The sequence below is a fragment of the Peromyscus eremicus genome, chromosome 10 (assembly GCF_949786415.1).
Source record: "Peromyscus eremicus chromosome 10, PerEre_H2_v1, whole genome shotgun sequence".
In the NCBI taxonomy this organism is placed as follows: Eukaryota; Metazoa; Chordata; class Mammalia; order Rodentia; family Cricetidae; genus Peromyscus; species Peromyscus eremicus.
Genome location: NC_081426.1, coordinates 85,453,721 through 85,478,029, shown reverse-complemented (window position 1 = coordinate 85,478,029; position 24,309 = coordinate 85,453,721). Strand labels below are relative to the sequence as shown.

General features: G+C 40.0%; 1 protein-coding gene across 2 annotated transcripts in view; it reads right to left on the bottom strand.

The window, feature by feature from the left end:
• Positions 1 to 24,309, bottom strand: part of Bmp2k (BMP2 inducible kinase) — a 106,143-nt gene that overhangs the window by 3,870 nt on the left and 77,964 nt on the right. The window contains exons 14-15 of one of the 2 annotated variants that reach the window (XM_059274702.1): positions 21,783 to 21,940; positions 16,291 to 16,401 (exon numbers count right to left, since the gene is read on the bottom strand). In XM_059274702.1, the coding sequence (XP_059130685.1) occupies positions 16,291 to 16,401; positions 21,783 to 21,940 (269 nt within the window). The remainder of the gene's footprint in view (positions 1 to 16,290; positions 16,402 to 21,782; positions 21,941 to 24,309) is intronic. The other variant, XM_059274703.1, reaches the window with a different exon arrangement.

Sequence of the window (24,309 nt, the reverse complement as noted above, 5' to 3'; positions counted from 1 at the left end):
CACAACTGTTACTAAAATGATTGCTGTGAGGTCAGCAACTATTATCTATATAAAGGAATATGATGAAAATTCAATCAACATCTGGGGGCATTTTTAGCTCAGAATTGTAGCATGAATCTTAAAAGTTCTTATTAATAAAATTAAACCTGAGCCAGGTATTGGGGTGAACACTGGAAGATCAGAGAGACAGAACAAGCCACAGCACCTCACCTCGCCAGTTCCTCAGCTGATCCTGTTTCCTCAGACTGGAAGCCTCTGAGTCCTCATCCAGAATGAATCTCAGCTGAACTGCTGCTCAAAGCCTGAAACCTTAACCAGCTAAAAGCTTTAGTTTCTGGTCTTCACACCTTTTATATCTTTCTGTTTTTGCCATCACTCCCTGGGATTAAAGGCGTGTGTCACCATGCCTGGCTGTTTCTAATGTGGCCTTGAACTCACAGAGATCCAGAGGGATTTCTACCTTTGGAACGCTAGGATTAAAGGTGTGAGTGCCACCACTTTCTAGCCTTTGTATCTAGTGGCTGTTCTGTCTCTGACCCCAGATAAGTTTATTAGGGTGCATAATATTTTGGGGAACACAATACCACCACACAGAATGAGTCCCTTACATTTTCTATTACATTTAACAACAAAGCACTTTACTATGTGTTCTACCTCCATGATGCCTTAATGAATAATGTCTGCTCGCAGGAGTTTGCACTTGTATTGTGAGTACTCAGCCATTTCAGTGTGTGCTCTAAAATCACAGTAGAGAATGGGTGCATAAACCTACCACTAGCAGTCAGTAAAGGCCTCCCTAAAGAGAAGACAGGACTAAACCATGAGAAAGAGCCAGCCAGACAGAAGATAAGCTGTTAGCTGCTCCAGATAAAAAGCACTGGTCCCTTGAGACCATGAAAATAGAAAAGTGTGACTGAAGCATTCGAGGAAGGAGGCATGTGCTTTGTAAACTCACTGCTGGGGAGACGGAAGGCAGATCCCTGGGGATTACTGGCAAATGAGCCTAGCCTACTACGTGAGTTCCAGGATAGTGAGAGACAGAGGACAGAGAAAGAGATGGGCAGAGGAACAGAAGAAAAGAAGGAAGGGGGTAGGGAGTTGAGTGGGTAAGAATACTTGCCACTAAGGACTGACAACCTGAGTTCAGTCCCTGTGATCCTTGTGGTGGAAAGAGAGAACTAACCTCCCCAAGCTGACTTCCATAGCTGGGTCATGACAAGTGTGTGCATACATGCTCTTACAATAACTAAATGTGGTGATTTTTTAAAAGTAGATAAGACTTGAGAAATGACATTCATGTTATCCTCAGCATCCAAGCAGTTGGAAGAATATGAGACTGGAAAGAGAATGTGAGTTGGATGGTGCTACTATTTACTGGGAAGAGTGAATTAGAAAATGCTCAAAGCATTGTTTTTGGGCCCCTGGTGTACTTGTGAGGCAGCTGTGAAGACACTCTGGTTGTAATATGAAGTTTAGTTTTAGCTGAAGAAAACAGACTTGGAAGCTATCACTGTGTGGTACAGAGAGATGTCAGCAAGACTACAGGATCACCTGACAGAGTACAGAGATGTCAACAAGACTACAGGATCATCACCTGACAGAGTACAGAGATGTCAGCAAGACTACAGGATCACCTGACAGAGTACAGAGATATCAGCAAGACTACAGGATCACCTGACAGAGTACAGAGATGTCAGCAAGACTACAGGATCACCTGATTGACTACAGAGATGTCAACAAGACTACAGGATCACCTGACAGAGTACAGAGATGTCAGCAAGACTATAGGATCACCTGACAGAGTACAGAGATGTCAGCAAGACTACAGGATCACCTGATAGACTACAGAGATGTCAACAAGACTACAGGATCACCTGACAGAATACAGAGATGTCAACAAGACTACAGGATCATCACCTGACAGAGTACAGAGATGTCAGCAAGACTACAGGATCACCTGACAGAGTACAGAGATGTCAACAAGACTACAGGATCATCACCTGACAGAGTACAGAGATGTCAGCAAGACTACAGGATCACCTGACAGAGTACAGAGATGTCAGCAAGACTACAGGATCACCTGATTGACTACAGAGATGTCAACAAGACTACAGGATCACCTGACAGAGTACAGAGATGTCAGCAAGACTACAGGATCACCTGACAGAGTACAGAGATGTCAGCAAGACTACAGGATCACCTGATAGACTACAGAGATGTCAACAAGACTACAGGATCACCTGACAGAATACAGAGATGTCAACAAGACTACAGGATCATCACCTGACAGAGTACAGAGATGTCAGCAAGACTACAGGATCACCTGACAGAGTACAGAGATGTCAGCAAGACTGCAGCATCAACACCTGATAGAGCACAGAAGAAAAGAAGGTTCAAAACCAAGCCTGGGTCCACAGAACCAGGAGTCAGCCCAGGAAAAGCAGCTGCCTGCAAGGCAGGCTGAGAAGTGCCAGCTACCGAGGAGCAACACCAGGTGAGCACAGTGCATGGACACGGGAGTAACAGGCAGCTGGGCCCATGGTGCAGCCCTAAGAAAGGACCAAAAAGGGCCCACGAGGCCTGGTCATCTTTCGCAGTTTGTTGACAGTCTTGACCTTAGTAGTGAGGCTAAGAGTGACTGGGAAAGAATTCCATCAGATAACACTTCCACAGAGACATCATCTTCTGCCCAGTCTTAAAACTAGCTAAGAGATTCCAAACTGTTACCCAACAAACCAGAACCAGTCAGTGACAGGTTCTCATATTGACTGTGCTCCCATACAGCGTTCCTCTGATATTAAAAAAACAAAAAATGATTTTTCAAGTAATGTAGATTTTCATGCATTTTTTAGTGAAAACAAAATACATATAGTTCCAGAGGGCTATGAGTCACCCCTCACTCAAGAACATTTTCTATAAGAAGACACTTAATGCCACTCACAGGCGGCCACGCATGTACCCCCCACACTGCTCACACACTTGCAGGGTTGTCCAATTAACTCTACAACAAGAATGAACACGCCATGTGTCTCAGGCAACCAAACCATTGAAAGGGTGCACCCGAGGTTCTGCCTTCATTTTTCTCACCTGCAGTATGCTGCGCAAAAGAATCTAATGTTATGAAACCTAGAATGCCCCAAATTTGCTTCTCTCTGCTTTCATGTACTGTAACATGTTAACCTGTATAAACAATGAGGAGACAAGTACTTAGACAGATCCACCCTGCAGCTCCTCTAAAAATCTCTCCAGCTCCAGGGAACCGGAGGTCTTCGGGAACCCTTAACACAGCAGATATCCACATGGAGAGTGCTGTCCAATGCACCTTTCTGTTACTCTCACATCGGAATCCACTCTTCGACTGTTTCCATTCCTCAGTGCCTACATACTGTCCAGCAGGTACCAGCTGCTTTCTACTCTTCCTTCTGTCCTTCCTCAGCTGAACACTGTATCAACAAAAACACACCTTTCTTCAGTGTAAAGAGCTATACAGAGCTCCTTCTGTGAGTGAGTGTGGATTTAAATTTTGTTTTTTGTTTGGTAGGTTTGTTGGTTGGTGTTCTGTTTTACTTACCATATTCATGCCTCTTTTCAAGTACAAACATGATCCATGGGTTCTTGTGAAAGCATTCTAAGATGATGCACGTACATCCTAAATATCATTAGAATATCTAGGCTGTTTCTAGTTTTCCCACACTTACAGAAGAACCATGATTCGTGCACATTTTCCTTGAGGGAACAAAAGGGAAAGCCACCTCTTTTAGATGTCACTTTGACCTCCAATTATTGTTATTTCCTTCCCATGTGTAATTAACAAAGAGCTAAGAAAAACATCCCGCCAGGATGACAGCTCCTCTACCCTAACCTCATGAGGAAAATAGGACGGTAACAGGTTACTTCATTTGCCTTGTTAAGAAAGGGAACTGGAGAGATGGCTCAGTGCTTAAGACCACTGCTTACTCTTCCAAAGGACCTGGGTTCAATCCCCATCACCCACATGGAGGCTCACAACCACCTGGGGAATGTGATGCCCTTCCTCTGCTGGCCTCCCTGAGGACTATATACGTGCAGTGCACAGACACATGCAATCAAAACACCCACACACATACAATAAAAATAAATCTTACGAGGGGAGGGTACCAACACTGCCTGACATTAAATGAACTTTGTCGTTTTCTGCAACAAGGAGCAAATTAAATTACTTCACCTACCATACTCCATCACCTTCTAGTAACTTCTGTAGGCTCCATGAGTACAGGTGAATCTAAATGAGATTTAGATCTCATTTACAGGAAGAAGCAAGAGGGGAAGAAGCAATTCCTGGCTAACTGAAAAAACAAGGCAGGTCTACTTGAGAACTGATCGTGAACAAGTGAACAAGCAAATATACATCCACATACGGAGAGGCACTTGCAGTCCTGGAAACTCCATCTCATCATTAGATATCTGTATGTGGGAACACAGCGTCACAAGTGGGAAAGAAATGCTTTCAAAATGAGCAGAAAGACACAACCCCCATGTGCCCACTCTGGAACTGGCTTGTGCAGGGGTTTTACTAGTCACTCTTTCATAAAACTAAAGCAACAACAAAAAAGTATTTGTCAAGTCCCTTTTCATCTTACATTCTCAGAAGCCGCAGTGGCATTCTTTAAATGGTTCTCCATCTCCCCCAACGTCTGCTCCTTTGTAAGCTATGTGAGTGCAGAGCTGGCTGGCTGGCAACCGGGCTGGAAAAGAGGCTGTGCAAACACACGCAGAGCTCCCCAGCATCCACCCAGCAAGCCAGCACAGCTCATGCAGTCAGACTTCTAGCACCACCTGCTGAGAAAAACAAGTGCCAGCTGCAAGTTCCAGTAATCCTAGACAGGGCCACTTTCTGCCGCAGCAGCAGCTACTCACAGCCTTTTCTTCACTGTGACACCACTTACGAGCTGAAATACGAGAATAATACAGAAAAAAAAAAAAAGTGAGTTTCAGTATCCCCTGGCTTTTACCTTGCACAGATACTCAAATCCTGACACTCACGTGTCTTATAAAAGATGGGAAAACATACAGAACCTACTACATCTTCCTGAATATCTTAAATCATCTCTGTATAGATGCACTACAATTTCTAATAGAGCATTCATGCTACATACACTGTTATTTGGTGTGATAAGAGTGCACCCAGTACAGGTGCATCTGCTTTTAATCCACAGTAGGCTGAACCCAAGGGTGCAATGAGCCAACTGCATCTTACAGCTTTTAGCCATATCCCATAGGCACAAAGACAGTCCAAAAAAACAACAACAACAACAACAAAACAACAACAACAAACTAGTTCAAACTGTATGACATAGAGTGCCATATATATAAACTAATATCTACAGGCACAACTACATGGTGACTTCTGGCTAAACGTTGCCCTCATATACAATCTATTTCTTTGCCTAAATACATTCCTCTAATTTAAAAAAGAAAAAGAAGAGAAAACACAGATGCTGAAATAAATACAGAATCAGGAAAACGCCGTGGATATCCCTATTATTTGCTTCTGGAAACAGATTGCTTCTTCCCAGTTGTTAGATTAACTAATACATATTTGATTTATTGTGAAATTTAATCAGGATTATCTCACTGCTAAAGTTAATTTCCCAAGAGTATAGCCCAAATATGCTGCTTTGAATTTCACTATCTCCTGTCATCATCATCTTCCGAGATCTGTATTATTAATATAAAAATGGCTGTTTTGAAGGAGGTGGGAGAAATCTAACCCCTGCGGTAAGTACAGGGCACATTACTTACAGCGCAAACGTCCTGAGAATGTGGCTCTTCTCTCAGTTCCATCGTTAGTAACTTACGGGTAGGAGTATCTGGTTTCATATACTGAGCAACTCATCTTACTTGGGTCTAACTTCCCCGTCCTGAACACTGCAGAGTGGTGTGAGAGGAAGCCCAGTCAAGACATTCTCTACTCTTGGATTATGTCTAGAACTACAAGCTAAAATGCTCAGGCTTTTGAGTATGTTAGCAAGATGCATGTTGATCATGACAGCAGAGCAAACTTAACAATGTGTGTATAGATTTAATAAGCAAATGGCAAGGGAAAATCTGTAGGACCAGCTGATATATACTAATAAATATCAGCAAAATCAGTTGAGAGCTGTTGTTTTCAATAACTGTCTCCTAAATAAGAAAACAAGTAAAACTTAGTTGAAACATATTAAATAGACTTTTAATAAAAAAAAAGTTCAAAATAGTAAATACATTAATATAGTCCACATTCAGGTAAGAAAAACATGAATAAATTTTTAAGTTAGTTCAGATCCTAAATAATGAAGTTGTTCCTACTTTTAAGAAAGAACATTTTCAGAAATTCAACATTGTGGATTCAATTATGAATCCTCCGCCTTTAGAGCCCAAAGCAAAACCATCAGCTTCCATACCTGTGCGAGACTCCAGGAATTCCATAATTACTAATACTCCAGAGTGCAAATACCCTAAAGACAGATGTTCCCCTGAGAAAGCCGTATGTCAGAAGCACCTGGACCAGGGTGGAGTCTAGACACAATCCATGGGCCAAAATATTTCTCTACTAGTCCCCATTGTCAGAAATAAGAGCATAGGATCACTTTGTCCAGTTGGGTTTGAGTCCCAGAAACAGGGGAAGTTCCTCAGCCCAACAGCCTGAGAATATGGTGACTAAGATAAGCAATGCAGATCTGGGTAAATCAATAAAACAGCAAGGGTCCTAGGCTTTAGTGATTAGTTTACAAAGTATCCTGCCAGGGAATTCTAAGTTCTCTCACAAACCAGTGAGAGCAGAGAAGTGCTGCTGAGCCGTCAAGAGAATGAGCATGCACACAAATTCACTTCATACACAGCTGCAAGGGAGCTGCTCACTGTCAGTAACGGACTGTGTCAGCTGCTCAGTAACCTCGACAACATAATGAGCATTTACTGAAGAAGTGGAATAACCTATTTGTTAAGTGTCTGCATAAAAATATGCAGAAGGCGCTAAATGAAAGTGCCCTTTGGAGACTTGTTATTATTTAGAGTTCCATAGTCTTCAGTGATTTACTTTTTGTACCTATAAACTGAATTTATCAGTTTCACATCTTTTATCAGGGATTAAAGTAAAGATGCACAGGACATGTGGACAGCAGTTCTGGTACTAGGAGGTCCTCAGTAAAGGGCTACTGTTACTGCACTGCCTAGACTACCTTCATGAAGTACTGACTACCCACTTCTGATGGTACTAAGGATTGAGTGATAGAGTCAAGGAAGTAATACTAAGTGCTCCAGTTCTCCGTACTATCTTTTAACCCCTCACCACTAGGTTCCTACAACATTAGAATGAGAGTCTGTAAAGTTTTCTATGACCTTTGCTAGAGATTTGTTGTCCTTCTCCATTTTAACCACATCTTCAAAACGTATTTTCCATGTCAATGGACCGCCATGCCCTTGGGCCTCTCTTTCCAAAAGCATATATACAAGTACCACCCAACATCCAAGTCTTGGGCTTTCTCTTACATCTTTCCACTGTTCTGTAACCATGACCCTGTTTCATGGCTTCAACTATTTCCTGAAAGCTTGCAATAACAAAGGATTTCTAGAGATTTAGAGCAGTCTCTCCTTACATAAGGAATTTGATAGCTACCACATATAGTAAAGCCACAGTGATTTCCCCTGCTACAGCTACTATCTTCAACCTCTGACCCGACCCGTAGACTGTAGACTACTGGTGGAGTAGCATCACCAGCTAACGTTCAGCACAGCCTACCAGTGCACTACCAAGTACAACCGGAAGCTGGCTGCTTCCTTTGCTCTTTAACATTAATGCCAGAGCAGGGCACAGCACCACCAGACTGGTCCTTGTTATTTCTGTTTCAACAAAGTGTTTCTGTTGAGCTAAGTACCTTGAGGGTACTTAGTCTTCCAAAGGTTCTATGTCTTTGTAGTATTTCATATGTCTCTCAAAGATGGGTAAGACGGTACTTGACTTCAAAGCTCATCGCCTTAGCAACCTGTGTGACACTGTGCTCCTCTACGTACTCTGAAACCACTGTGCTTCTTGTCACTAGATCTGGACAATGAGAGACAGAAGCAAGAATTATTGGGGGGTGCTGAAAACAAGCTTGCCTCACCAAACAGATGCAAGAATAGGAATTCACCAAGAGGATGTAAGAGCACAAACTGAACAATTCTGGGTTTGTAAGTTTCACAAGACAATTTCTAAGTTCAAGTTTCAAAGATAGAGTCTTGCACAATCTAAATGAGAACTTCAATACCAAATCCAAATTTAGAGGCAATATCTACCACGGCATTTCTTTGGCTAGATTTCTATATAGTTGTCATAGTATTCTCTTAAATGCTTCATTTAAAAAGTAAGGCCCTAGTTAATGATTCACTCTTTTAACTCAGTCCTGAAAAGTATGTACCCTTAAATTCATAAACAATACCAAAGAGCCACATCGTTCAAAGAGTCCTTGTGTGGAGAGAAGACAACCACACTGCAACTTTTCTCATTGGGTTTCCGCTCAGAGGGCTAACAGCTGGTACACTTTAATCATGTAAGAAGCTTCCAGTGTCAAGCAAATTTTGCTTCAATGCTCTTTTCTTTGCTATCAGATTATAGAGCATAAATGGCTTGAACTGCTACTGGAATTACATGCCGTCTGTCGTCTCACCATCCCGGCAGAGGGGAGGGGCTGGGCCCTCTAAAGCACACTGTGAATTGGTAGCATACTGCCTGCCATCATTTCCCAGCACTTTGTCATGTTAGGCCTCAGGATTAGTGGATTAGGAAAAGGTTTATCAGAATCTGCACTACTGCTCAGAAGGCAGGCCAAGTGGCAGAGTCCAAGTTCAAGAAGAAACCCATATGCGCTGTGAACTCTATCTTCAAACTCAGGGAGCCATAAAATGGGCTGTTTCATTACGTGACTCATGGTGTAAGTTGTTTTTTGTTTTAAATTGTCTACCACTATTTGTGCTACTTTTTAAATAAGTAGGAATCCTGCTCTGATGCTAAACTCTTATTAATTATGAGACCTAAAGCCAGTAATCGGCATCCTCTGAGCCTCCATTTCCATAGAATGTACAACAGAATTCAATACACATAACTAATATTGCTAACGTTTTGAGACAGGAAAAGTCCTGACCCTCAAGAATCATAAACTGAATCTAAAGGGATAAATTACATACTTCATCAGCTTATAAGATGGGCCAACCTTTAGACCCAAATTTCATTAAACCTGAAGCAAACTAAAAATGAAATGCAAAGTAAGAAATCTAAAACTTCAATGACTTAATATGGCCATGTGTGGAAAACCTTCAAACACATTTTCAGAATTTCAACGACCTTTGCATGTTTCAGAAGTTGTATCTGATCAAATAGGACCATCCATACTATAACTAACTCAGAGTCACATTTCCTGTTTTCAAAGCTGCTGGGGACAATGCCCAGGAAGAAGGACCAGATCAGAAAAGTAGTGTTATGTCTGAGGCTGTCTGTCGTGTTTGTTTGCTTCTCAGGCAGGGTCTCACTATGTAGCCCATACAAGCCTTCAATTTGGAATCTCCTACTTTGCTCTGATATATTTTTTTGGACTGATGATGTAATTTGATTATCATCTTACTGGGTCAGAATAGTACTTTTGGCAGTGACAAGAGAATCATTAGTTGTGAGGAAAATGAATGGCATTTATAATCTTGCCTGCAAAAAAAATTTCCAGATTCATTAAGGGACATTTAAATATTAATACTATTAATGCATTATTATTCATAATTCGCAGCTAATAAACTATTTTGTATAACTTTAGAGTATGTTTGGCAATAAGATGGTCCTTTTACTGTATAAAAATTTTAATATTATATATTGTTCAAATACACAAATCTGAGCTAAATCCTATCTCCATCCCAGCTTTTATCAATCAATCTACAAATCAACTGATTTTTTTCCAACCAAGTCTTAACTTTCACTTTGTCTTAGATCATGGCAAGCGTGGTGGTATGCTCCTGTAAGCCTATCACTCAGGAGGCTGAAGGAGGAGAAAGTTTGAGGACAGGCTGGACTACTATCAAAATCCTGTCTTAATCTCTCCCTCCACCCAGAGAAAGAGGATCCATTATTTTATTATATTACCACTTACTCCAGGGAATCCTCAACTAATGTTTAAAAATACATTCTAGTCAGCCATGGTAGTGTACTCCTTTAATCCCAGGACTCTGGAGGCAGAGTCAGGAAGACCTCTGTGAGTTTGGGGCCAGCCTGGGCTTCATAGTGAGACCCTGTCTTAAATATTAGTAATTTAATTAATTCAAGTATCTGGAATTTTAACCTTCAATCAAAACACATTAGAACATGTGAGAAATTAGGAACATTTTTAAATGAATGACAGACAGATATTAAAATGTACATGCTAAAAACACAGTGCTTAAAAAGAAAGCTGTAGGGCAAGCACTTCCACTTTGAATACATCAGGGTGGGGCTTGCAAAAGGGCTCAGCAGGGAAGAGCCCTGTCACCAGGCCTGACAACCTGAGTTTAATTCCTGGAACCCACATGGTGGAAAGAAGGGACCAAGGCCCATAGTTATCCTCTGACGTCCTTTATGTATGCCCCTCCTCACCACACACAGAATAGAAATAAGTGTAAAGCAGCAGCCCAGGACTAGTGATGTAGTTCAAGCAGACCACGGGCCTAGAAGGGTACTGGGCTCTGATCCCAACACTGAGGGAAAAGTATAAGACCAAGCCTTGCTCGAGAAGCTAGACAAATGGCAAACTGTCCTAAAATAGAAAGAAGAGAAAAATTATAACCTAATCAATGAAATGAAAGAGCAGATAAAGTCAAAGCTCATTCTAGAAAATTAGTACACTTGATCTGCTTAAAGTGTGAGCAAGTCACATGGGGGAAACATTAGAAATCAAGGAAGGAGCAGAAAGCTCAACCTGCAAGATGTTAGAGGAATGACTGGCATGTCATGAAAAGCTATCAAGGAAGCCCAGTGTCTTACATGAAACAGCAAAGCTGGGATGGGAGAAGCATATTTCACAATTTACACTAGGAAAGCATGAGTGTATGAAACACTATCACATGCACTGACAAAATGAAGCATGTGCTTGAATACATGTATTAACAACATGAAGTACTTAAAAATCTTTCCCCAAGAAAATCTGAAGCCTGGATGGCTTCTCAGATGAATTCTTCTAAATATCTTAGGGAAAACATGTAGCTCAGACACTGCTGCCTGCAGAGTATAGGAACAACATTCCCCAACATATTTCAAAAGACAACAAAGCTGGAAAAAAAAAAACTGAAAATGACACCGTAAGAACAGAAACCAAGGGTATATCCTTTATAAAGTAAAAATCCTTCAAAAAACTGAAACCAGCAATATTTTAAACCACAATACATTATGGGAAGTAGAATGGTCTGAGAAGTCCAAGGTTGGCTGCTCCTTCCTGTGTCTCCATCACCCCCACTGTCCCACACCATTTTGCACTCAGTCCTCTGTAGGAAGTTAAATCACTCTGCCAGCCTAGGAAATACTGCATCTAAGAAGCAGAGTTCCTTCTGTCCTTCCAGTTCACTTTACAAGCCCCCTACTGTGAAAAGTGAAAGACTGGCATTCATTTGCTGGCATTCTCCAACTGGAAGACAAAGAAAAATCATGACCAAAAAATGTACAAGACTATAAAGTATCCCCAGAAATGAAAATATACCAACCTAAGAAATACGATGGCACTTGCAATTAGAAATAATAGGCAATAAAGGGAATTTCTAAGCTGTAAATAGAGAAAACATTGCAAATATTTTAAACTAAAAGATCAATCCACGATGCACAATATCCTTACATTTTTTAAAAAAAAGACACAAGAAAATATATATTTCAGACTGAAAAGACTTACTAGGTCTTCAGTATAATAAGTAATAAAAAAAATATTTATACCGGAATAAAGTATCTTGAGGACTATAAGCGAAGATGCTAAAAGCGTCCAAGGAGAAGAGAGAGGCGGGTCAAAGACCACGCAGATCAGTGATCACATGGCATCACACTTCTCAACAACCGTGGGAGAAGGCACAAGAAAGAGAACCTCCAAACTCCAAAGAAAACCCTAGCCCCTGGAAGGCTGGCACAGGAGGCTGTGAAGTGTAGAGCCAGCTTGGGCTACACGCTGAGATCCCCTACCCACCTAAAAACAAATAAGTAAATAAAAATCACAGAAAAAAAAAAATTACGTAGCTTGAAATTATTTTCTCACCCAAAATTATCAACCAAGTGTCAGCATGTTTTCTGAGGCAGTGAAGCCTCATGACTATTTCTGCCATGCACACAGTCTCAAAAAAAAAAAAAAAAAAAAAAAAAACAGTAGTTGCTTTATCAGGAAAAGAAAAAAAAAAGACCAGGATATCCAGGAATTTCCAGGAAGACTAAAAAGCAAAAGAAACTACTAAGAGACTATGACAACCATGAAGCAACCAATTCGAATGGAGATGAACTAACAAGATACATAATAAACTAGGTAAGCAAGAAAAAAAACAATCCACAGCAATACACAGCGTGGCAACAAACAAAAGCAGCCCAGCAGTGACTCAGTGTAGGAACCTGCAGAGGGGGTGACTGGGGCATGCTGAATCTGGGGGATGAGGGGCAGTTCCACATTCTAAACTGTGCCTAGTCTGGGCAGAGGGCACAGCAGGTAAAGTGCTCGATGCACAGAAGTGAGGACCAGAACAATTCAGATCCCGAGTCCAGATACAGCTGGGTGAGCATGGCGGTCCCTGAAATCCCCAAGAGCAGGCTGGACAGCCAGAAACAGCTCAGCCAGAGACCTTGCCTCAAGGAGGAAGTTGGAAAGCGATTAAGGAAGATATCCAGATTCTAACATATAGTTTTATGGGGTGGATTTGGGGATTTTGTTTAGTTTTTTTGTTTTGTTTTTACATGTGGCATGTGTACATGTGTACTGGAGATCAAAGGCATAATAAGCACATGCTGTACCCTACACTGCCAGCCCCAGATAGGGTACTAAGAGATAACATTTATTTGGACCGTCTCTGATATACGGCACATGACTGTACATACACAACTGAATGTATGCACATGAGAAGGGCTAACAGTATAATTAGTCTAAATCCATGCGTGCCAAAATAAGAATTTTACACATGCCACCTAAAATCAGTTTGAGGAGGTTAAACAAAAAAATAAAAAGTTTAGCATGATATATTAAAAGCCAGAAATGGAAAATTATCTCTGCAGAGTTTTAACAAAAAGGGGATGGGGAAAGATCAGTCATGAGATTTTCTGGCTAAACTGGACACTGTAAACTATATGCATTATTGCTATTATTTTGATTGCATGTGTGTGTATGCATCTGTGTGGTGTGTGCACACTGAGTGCAGGTGCCCGTGGAGGCCACAGGGATCAGATCTCCCTAGAGTAACAGGTTGTGGGTGCTGAGAACCAAACTCGGATCCTCTGAAAGAGCAAGATGCGCTCCTAACCATGAAGCTATCCCGAGTCCCACATTAAAATAAAAGTTATTTTAGTTATTTTTAAAATTTAAAATTAATTTCATAAAATGGGCTGAAAAAGATTTTAAAAATCCATCAGTTAAAAGTCTTAAGATTTAAAGCTTGTGCTGGCTAGTTTTATGTCAGCTACAATCATTTTGGAAGAGGGAATAGCAATTGAGAAAATGATCACACCATACAGGCCTATGGACAAGCCTGTTATCTCTCCCCACTCTCCTTCAAATTCATAGTCTCTTTTTTCATTGTATATGTATACGTGTGTGCGTGTGTGTGTGTGTGTGTGTGTGAATATATATATATATATATTCCTAAATATAACCTGCTCAGTCTCTATAATGTTACTTCTAAGTATGTTTCCAGGGCTGACTGCGTGGTACTGGATAACCAGTTGGTGTGCTCTTCCCTGGGGAAGACTATTTCTCTCGCTCTCAGCCTTCCTTAATAGCTTCTAACAAATTTTTCTCTTTTAAATAAAAAGGATACAGTTGGTGGTGACGCATGCTTGCTATCCCAGCATTAGGAAGTCAGAAACAAGATGAAGATCTCAACTTTGAGCATGGCCTATATATCAAGGCAATAATATGATAGATAGATGAATAGATGATAGATGGTAGGATGGTAGGTAGGTAAGTAGGTAGGTAGGTAGGTAGGTAGGTAGCTAGATAGATAGATGATGGATGGATAGAGAGACAGACAGACAGACAGACAGAGGATGAATGGATGGCACGGTTCCCTAACAAAACCAGTGTAAAGAACATTAGATTTGGGACAATGGTTCCTTTTAAATACACAGTAGTATTAGACTTAATCTTTACAGCATTCTGACTCATAATTGTACTTGTTTTACTTTTACATAGTACTCTCTGTATGGTTTACTCAGAATGGACCTAGCAGGCTCAAGGACAATGGTTAGTGCACCTGCTCACTCTCCAGAGCTCACTGCCCTCATTTTCTACATGGAGCATATTTTACTAGAGATGTTTTACCCCCTCGCACAACTATTTCCTGAAGTTTAAGGAGAGGTTAATTTTAGTTTCGGAAGATTCACTCATTCTACTACTAGAGGGAAATGAATACTCCCCCACACCTTATGTTTACCTAAAAATTATACATAACAAAATATTTCTAAGCTTTCTAGTACATAGGCCAGTGGTAATATCTATTTTAGATTTTTTTATTTTAATTAAACTTTGAGTCTGAAAAGTATCAAATTAACATTACTCTCATAGCAATGACTTTTTCTTGTCTCAGGCACATTCTTCTAGACCCATTTTCTCCTTTTCTTAGTTTTCCAAATGAAGCCATTCCAGTATCAACAATGCTCATGCTATGCCACAAGTTCTAGAGCGAGGGCATTTTTATTGTAACTGCCCTGGCACTAAGACATACTTAGGAGTGTCTTTTGTAGATGCCATAATGTTTTCACACAATGATCACTAAGTCATTATTGGGTTGGTTACTGGGCAAGATCAAAGACATGCTATGCCTCCAAACCACAAAAAGCTTCAAATCTACCAGAAAATGTACACAAAGTTAAACAAAATGACAGTGCCAACCAAGCTCAAATTTGTGAACAAACTGCTAGTTACAAAATCCCTACGTCAACAGGAAAATAAGGGTGCAGAAGAGCAGTCAGTGAGTGTCCTCCAATTTCTGACTTTCCCAGAGTCCCTCCAAAGTGGTTTGCATGAGTATGTGCAAACCTAGGGAGGGTCATGGATACCAGAAGAGCACAGAAGAACTAACCCTGAAACTGCTTTCTGCATCAGGATCTCAAGTCACTAAGTCCTGAGATTCTTGAAGACTGATGGGGCATTTCTGGAATATAATTAAAGAAAAACAATGCACTCTCGACTTAGGATTTTAGCAGTGTGAGTAACCACACAGAACGGATGAGGCAGATGTACAGTTAGCTTTCTGGCCCTGTTAAGATGTTATGTCATCCATGAAATTGACAATGATAGAGCAACAAGCAGAAATGTGAAGAAGACAGACTATCTTCAATAACAGCAAAGAATAAAATATGGAGTGTGACAAAAATTAGAAACAATCTCCATTAGTGATCTGCATTAGACAATTACTTTGAAATTACTATTAGTAATAATATTATAATAATCTCACATGGTGAATAGCATCAGCATTCAACTTCTGAACCAAAATCAAAAGAATGAATAGAAGAAGAGTAAAGTGATGTGCCAACTACGAAATCATTAAACAATCATAAAAGAGCATGGATATGCTAGGAAAACACCAGATTTTTAATCAAAAGCTAAGTATAAAAATATTTTAAATATATTTTAAATATAGGAGACATTTTCATGTACCATTTTTTTTTAAAAACTAGAACCCAATAACTGGTGAACAGACTTATGTTTCTACCATGTGAACCAGCATTCCCCCATGTTGTCAAAGACACAATAATAATTCTTTTGTTTTGTTTTTGTTTTTGTTTTTCAAGACAGGGTTTCTCTGTGTAGCTTTACGCCTTTCCTGGATCTCGCTCTGTAGACCAGGCTGGCCTCAAACTCACAGAGATCCGCCTGGCTCTGCCTCCCAAGTGCTGGGATTAAAGGCATGCGCCACCAACGCCCAGCCCACAATAATAATTCTATAGGTCAACCATTAGGAAGACAAAGATGGCTAACACTGACATCATTTCAGTTTTCTACTTTCTGAACCTAACGTCTATATATTACTTCTTGAACTTAATGCAGCTTTGCTTCTGTTGTTCTTGTACATTTCAAGGACAGTGAGGCCACACATGGAACTTGCCTGAGTGAGAAATGAAAGGGACAGAACCAAAGGGGTCTTCCGGAGGATGGCTATGTGGAGCAGAGGGTGGGTCTACATTCTTATCTGAGGGTGCACTCTCCTCGAGCCTGTCTGCGAAAATAAGATCAAACAAAACAAAAAATAAAATAAAATAAAGATGGTTTTAAATGAAAAGTGACAGACAGTATAAATCAAAGTAAAAATTAAAGCAACCGCCTTTTTGAAAAATATAATTCACAGCCCCGTTCTTACAAGGACCGAGGCTTTGTCCTACGGCTGAGTAAGTATCCATTGCTACAAAAGCAAGTTTAAGGGTATTAGTCAGTGCTAGGTTACACTAAACATAATTTACCTAATAAATTAGTCTGGTTCACTTAATACTAGCTATCTACATTTTATAACAGGTTGAACTTAAGTTTAAATCCTGCTTATTACAAAGACATATTTAACAGACTTTCAACAAAAACCTATAGAAAAAATATCATAAATGGTTATTCATTCATAAAATTGGTAAATTCTAGTTCTCAACAGTCAAAAAAAGAATTCATTCTATTTCACATAATTAGTCATTTCTCCTAACACTTCATACTATTATTAACACACACACAAACACACACACACAGTATATTTATTAATCTAACAAATGTTTAAGTATTCAGTATATAGCAAGCACAGCACTGTTCTGAGCAACTGGAATGTAACATCAAACAAAAGGAAGAACCCCCGCCCCCAACCCCCGAGTAGTTTATATGCTTATATGAGAAACAAACAAGTAATGGACACTGTAAGAAATGTATACAGCATGTTTGAAAACTAATAAGCTACAGAAGGAAATGTAGCACAGAGAAAAAGAGTAAGCGGGTGGGCAGTGACAACGAGTGACCAAAAGACCTATCAGCAGCTGGGGATGGAGACATCACAGATAAAAGGCAACAGGCAGCTATGTTTGAGAAAGAACTCACTCTCTCTACTCCCTGGTCATGGCTGTATCCCCTGCACTTAAGCTGTCTGCTCTGGGGATTCTTACACACACCAGCTAAGCACTTCCTGACTTTTTTATACAATGTCTCTTTCCCGATTCTTAGCAATCAAAATTACATATTTGAAACTTATCATGAAAGAGATTGTAGACATTCTCAGTAGACCCTTGTTCCACAGCCATTAAAAAAAAAAATCAAATTCATGTTCATGCTAGCTTGTTTTCAAGTGTTCTTTTGGTGAGTAAATTATGTTGTGTTCAATTAAATTTTAAGGGACTGGCGAACAGGGAGCAAGTCCAATAGTTCTGAAATGTCTAAGAAGGAATGTACTGCACCTTTTCTTACATGTTCGCACTCTATTGTTAAGGCACCTATTAAGGAGCTAGTTTCATAACATCTTTCTGAAAAAAAAAAAAGTGAAGACCATTTATATGATGGAGGGTTCCCAGTTTCCTGTGGTGGAAAGCAATGCTGACACATGGAAGGGCAGTCCTAAGAGTCTCCTGGGCCGACTATAAACCAGAGATTACGCACTGTATCCAAGTCCTCCTAGGCCCCCCATCTTCTGTACACCCTCTGGATTCTATCATATGAGAGTAGGGACAAAGGAAACAGTGCAAAAGAGGCTGACCCAAGTGATGGCCACAACAGCAGTATCTAAGAAGCGCAGTTCCTGAAGTCCAGACAGCATGGAGGACTTAAGCCTGAATTAGGAACAGCCTTCTTAAACGTCTGCATACTGTCAGGAGTCCCTATTACACAGACCTAGTGAATCAGAATATCTAAATGTGAACTTGGGAGCCGCCATTGCATTCTCCAAATTCACAAGACACCATCATGCCAATGGTGCCCAGATTATGAAAGTGCAAAATCACCACTACACTCTTTGAATCCTTTTACACTCGGTATATTATCTTCAACAATCAAGTAAATTGTGGTAAATTTATAAACAGCACGGTGCAGTTATAGCAAAGAAACAAACTTCATGTGGGAGTGAGCTGATCATTATATAGGGGTTTCCATAGGAAAAATACAGGAGATACTGTTGTATGAAAAACTTATTTACTTGATTATTTTCAAACAGAAGTCAGAATACATTTATAACAAAATGAATCATGTTCACATTGTTCCACAAAACACAGAATCAATTTTAATGGAACATTTTTTAAAATCACTTAAGGTTTCTAAAATTCACATAATCTGGGTCTCAGAACACAGAATACAAAACAAATACACATTAACTTATTATACAGTCAATTACATAGAAATAAAAGCAAAATTCTTAATGTGGAACTACATTTAAAGGACCTGGTTTCAAATGAATGGTTTTCTCTCAATTAGAAGAAGGCCTGAAGTTAATACAAGAAATTTACCTCATCGTGCCTTATAAAAGAATTGTATTGGCAACTGAAAACAGATTCTTTCCAAGGTGTTTAATTGATATAGATGGTGAAAACATAGGATTTGAAAGTTCTGAAAGCAAAGTACTTTCCATAATATCACCACAGAATGAAAATACTCTAGGAGGTATTTTACGTATGCAGGTTAAATAGATAATGGAATCAAACAACGACTAATAAACAGGGCTGTAAAAAGCAGTCTTCATCGACATATATACTTTTAGACGATATCTTTCTCCTGTTAAACAAATAACCATATGCCACCTTAACAGGAAAATCTTGAATGGTAATGTGGCCACTCTGTAACCAATATATCACCTACAGGGACAGTGTGCTCTCAAGAGCCACAGGAAGATGGCAGTCTCTCCCCAGAAAGCATTTCATTAACCAAGCACATGTGCTTTTACAGACAACTCTGGAAAACTGTTAATAAATATGTGTGCCACGAAACAAGTGTACAAACAAACTATGTGGTATTCCAAGTGCATTAGTAAATGATTTCTTCATTTTGGAAAAACTTGTTGGGGACAGAAGAAGCTAGCAATAATGAATACCCACTAACTTTCACCGCATAGTCTCCTACCCAAATTAAGAGGCCCTTGCCTATCAGAATGACTTAAACTCTACCATACAGATCAAGTGTTAGATATACTACTGCTGTACCTAAATCCACATCAAAGATGACCACTGAAGTAAAACCATGGAAAGAGACGTTCCTCAGTACATGCATCCTACATGTTATCGTCAATCTCTGAAGTTCCTCTCTGAACTCCAGCCTACTTACTCAATGTGAAGAGAATGAAATGTTTTCCACCTGTTTCCCGCTGCCATCTGCCCATCTGCCCATCTGCGGTTAGCGTTGTGTGCCCTTGACTCTGATTTGATTTTTAATTTACCAAGAAACCTTGTGTGTGATTTAAATATAATTTCAAAATGCTAGCTGAACATCTTAAGATTAGGGGTGATGGCTCTCATTCCCTGTGTCGAAATAATCACTTCATTTAGCTCCCCTAACAACCCTGTCTCATCTATCCCAGTTTACAAGGGGACAGGGTGAGAATGAGGGCAGCCAAGTGACTTCACTGGGACTCTCATCCAGTGGGTTTTCTGATGCTACGTGCTAAAGTAAGCACAGAAGCCCAGTGACAGTGATGCCCATTGCTCAAGGCCCCTGGGTAGTTTACAAAGGACAGTGGTTGCTCCCAGCCTGACTTCCTGGGTCTTCACTTGAGGCCTGACATCTTCTAATGCAGTAGGATGGAGTCTGAGCTGCCTTTGAAAACAGGCACACAAGTACATGGGAATCACTGATGCTTGCCATCTTCAAATTTGAAAACAGTTGTTCCAAAATTTTAAAAGATGAAATTACACATGCAGGCACATTCACATACAGTTCCTTCCTATACCAAACAAATACCATATTTTATAAGACACAAAATAATAAAATCCTTTACCTAGCTCTTGACTTTTTGAAGGAAAAAAGTGACTTTTTAACTCAAGCAACAGAAAATATTTATTTAGTAGACCCTTGTCAGAGCACATTAAAAATGGAGACCATCTGCTTCTAAATTAACCCTGGCTGGGGAGACGGCTCAGCTACCATACTTGCTGTACCAGTGTGAGGAGAGACTCCAGATCGCAGTATGGATGCCAGGCAGGCATGGTGGCTACCTGTAACTCCAGTGCTCAGCAGGCATCCAGGAGATTCCAGACAAGGTGACTAGATAAACCATAGTTTGTAATCTGTGGGTCCACCCGAAAGACTATCCCTCAAAGAATAAAGTGGAGAGGGATCAAAGCTGACTCTTCAGGTCACCACAGACATTCAAGCACGTATGCACACATATACACATGCACATGTGCGCTACACACATTCATAAAACACTAAAATAATCTATAAAAGACAAGTACTTGACTATCTCCTCCTGCATCTCCCTTTACTATTACTCAAGAGATCATTTATATCCTCTTTTTAAAGCCATGCTTTTGGGGCTTTAAAATAAACTCCAGAAAAATGCCAAACAAAAATGTTGATTTAAAAACATTTTTTAATATGAGGTAAGATTTGTTTTATCAAAGTTAACAAATGTGTATCAGGAGCTTAAAATTCATTTTTAGATCCATATTTAAACACCAATATACAAAATACAAATTTAGATGCCAAAGATGAATGCCTTACAGGAACCCCTTACATGAATGCAGGCTATCTGTGAATTTTACATAAAATACATATGAATTCAGACAAAGCATTTCATTTACTAAATGTGTTTATAAAGCTAGTTACATAAAGCTAGTTAAATAAAACAGAAATTAGAAACTGGGAGTTAGGCCCTTCTCTTCATATACAAAACAGGGAAACACACTGTATATGAGTATATACATATATATGTATACACACACCCATAGACAGACATACACAATCCTCAGAAACTAGAAAATCACCTACATTTTTCACAAAATGAGCTTCTTGCTCTTAGTCTGCAAACCTCTTCAAAACAACCAAACCAGATTCTTCTAAACCAGATCACCTCTAAAATATATGTGGCAAGTCTTGACATATATATTAGGTAGTTTGAGAAAAGGTAACGATTCCAAGCAAAAACACTGAGATATCAGATTTAAAGTGGAAAGGAATTTCTTTAGCTTTGGCCATATCAGGACAACCACTCATAAAGAGGACATGACCAAACACTAACATAACATAGCCCGTGTTTTCTCTGGGCATTGTCAAGGGTGTCTCAGATGCACCACTCTTCTACTGAGTGTGCACCACAGAGCTGCAATGTGATGAGTAAGGCAAGGTACTGAGAACGTCTTCTCTGCTTGAACATTCATCTCCATGTCTTGAAGACAGTATGAACTGCACATTCATAGATAGCAGTTTTTAAGGATTAGGTATCAGCAATCTTGAGTTTATTAGCTACTATCAAGCAACTAATTTCTAAATGTGTGACACAATAAAGTTTAATAGTATGAAAGAAAGTGTCCTGAATTTTCCCCTCACACGCACAAAAACAACTGCTCACACCACCTCAAAACAGTCTTTGGCCTTGCTGAACTATAGAGCCGTGATTTTACTGTGAAGCAAAATAAGCCTTCAAGTGTCCCTTACTTGATCTTAGCAGGTCGAACTCCCTGTCCAGCAGCTCCTCTTCTGTTAACTTGGAGAAGTTGTCTTCTCCGAAAGGATTCCATCCTGACATGTCAGGCGGGTGACTGACGGTCTTCTCATTTGTAAAATGTGCGACCGCCTCTTTCTCAGCAACTGACCTAGTGGAAAGAGAAAAGAGAATGAACGAAAAGGATGATGTTCCAATAGAGAAAACATCGGTGCTCCACTTCACACTTTAGAAACTCTTAGAAAACAAGACCAGGAGTACAGGATGGACAGACAACAGCTGTAATCTGAACACCTCCACAAGGCACACAGTACTATAACCACCTGTGTGTGGCACACTGGGTGTGTTCCTTTCTCAGTCCCTTACTCCTCAGGATCCAGTCCATAGAAAGGAATACAGCAGCCAGGCAATGGTGGCGCACACCTTTAATCCCAGCACTCAGGAGGCAGAGACAGGTGGATCTCTGTGAGTTCGAGGCCAGTCTAGGCTACAGAGTGAGTTCCAGGACAGCCAGGATTACATAGAGAAACCCTGTCTTGAAAAAAACTAATAAGGAAAAAGGAATACAACATAAACTTAACAAGGCTGCTGAAAAGAGTAAATAATTCAATATATGTAAAGAGAAAACAGTGTCTGGTTTAAAAAACAAAACCAAACAAAAACAAAATAACAAGCAGTTGGTACTAGTCATCACTCTCAAAGTTAACAGGCCCTAAAGTGAAAATCAGTAACCATCCCAAACATTATCACTCTAAAACCACTACTAAATACTGTCAAGTGGTCCTATACCTATGCTATATCATATTTGGCTATATGGAGACATCACAATGAAAATTATACTCCCTACCAAATATAACTACCAAAAAAGATGACGCGCTAGTTTTTCCTTATAAACAGGCTGAGTTAAACGAGGGTTCTTTTGTAGACACATAATACACCACTCATGGTGTTGAAAGTATGGTCCTGGGCCTGAGTCCCCTGGTTCTATGCAATTTACCCCAAAGGCCTGTTTAGGTTTTAAGAGAAAATCCAAGCTTAAAGGCATCTCAACCCAAGAATGCCACCCACCCCAACCAGGAAGCACAACACAGAATGAGGCAACAGAGCAAAGTTATCAGGTTTCTGTCACCATTTGGGTCCAGAAGACAGATAGCGGGGCAAGAATCTCCACGTTAGAGGAAATATCTCAATTGTATAAGCCTTGGCTCATCTCCTGAAATCACTGTCACTCCCAACACATGGGCTGTAGAAGTGAAAACAGAGAGCAAAGAATGTCCTTTTCATTCCTAAATCCAGGTCTGCTTGTTATGTTTCAGCCAAAATAAGACTATTTAAACAGTTATTGAAGGCTAGAGCACACAAAAGGAAAACAAACAGCAATTTACTTAATTAGACTTACTCGGCAAATAGAAGTTGGCTATGGCCAAGTCAAAAATCTACCTTCATGTGGCAGAATTTCATCTCTATTTCCAAAATGTTTTGGACTTGTAGAATCCTTAAAACACACAGCAGATGAGAAAACTCACAGAGTATTTCCCTTCTTCAGACAGCTTTTCAAACTGTCCGGCTTCCTATCTAAATCATTCTCCCACTCCTGGGATGAATTCAGAGATTGTTTTTGGCACACTACTCAACAGACTGTCACCTTAACCCACAATTTATAGACATATAAAAGTACAGCTACAAGGTCTGTACAACACCACACAGAGCACTCAGGACCTTAGTTTAATCTCCAGCAGTCGGCTGGGAGTGAGGGGGTTAACAAATCCTTTACACTTCTCTCCAAAAAGAATGAAACCTGATCCCTAATCCCACATAATAATTTTCTTACTGTAGTTAAAATTACTTACTTTATCACACTGCATTTCTTTAAATGGCATTTGATTTAAATGACTGTAAATAATTAAGAGCATTTTGAACAAATTAAAAATATAATAATTTTCATTAATAAAATCCATATAGGGATGCTGGAGAGACAACTAGTGGCTAACAGCACTTCCTACTCTTGCAGAGGATATGGGTTCAGTTCCCATGACTCACATGGTGGCTCACAACCATCTGTAACTCCATTTCTAGGAGAGTGGTGCCCTCTTCTGGCCTTAGAGGGAACCAGGTACCTACACGGTACACATACATACATGCAGGCAAAACACTCATACACAAAAAATAAAAGTAAATAAATGGTTTTTTTTCCTTTTAAGTAACACAGAAGCTGGAGGTACAACTCACAGGAAGACTGTGCACTTGGCATGCCCAAGGCCCTGACTTCAATTTCCAGCATAGATGACAGACAGGCATAGACAGATAGTAAATGGAAAGATTTCTGCCATGTATTATTTAGCTTTAAGATACTGACAAGAGCTGGGCATGGTGGCACATGCCTTTATCCCAGCACTCAGGAAGCTAAAGCAGGTACATCTCTAAGACTGAGGCCACCCTAGTCTGTTAGAAAACTCCAGGACAGCCAAAGATACATAATGAGACCCTACAACAACAGATACTGATGGGGCTAATACAGTA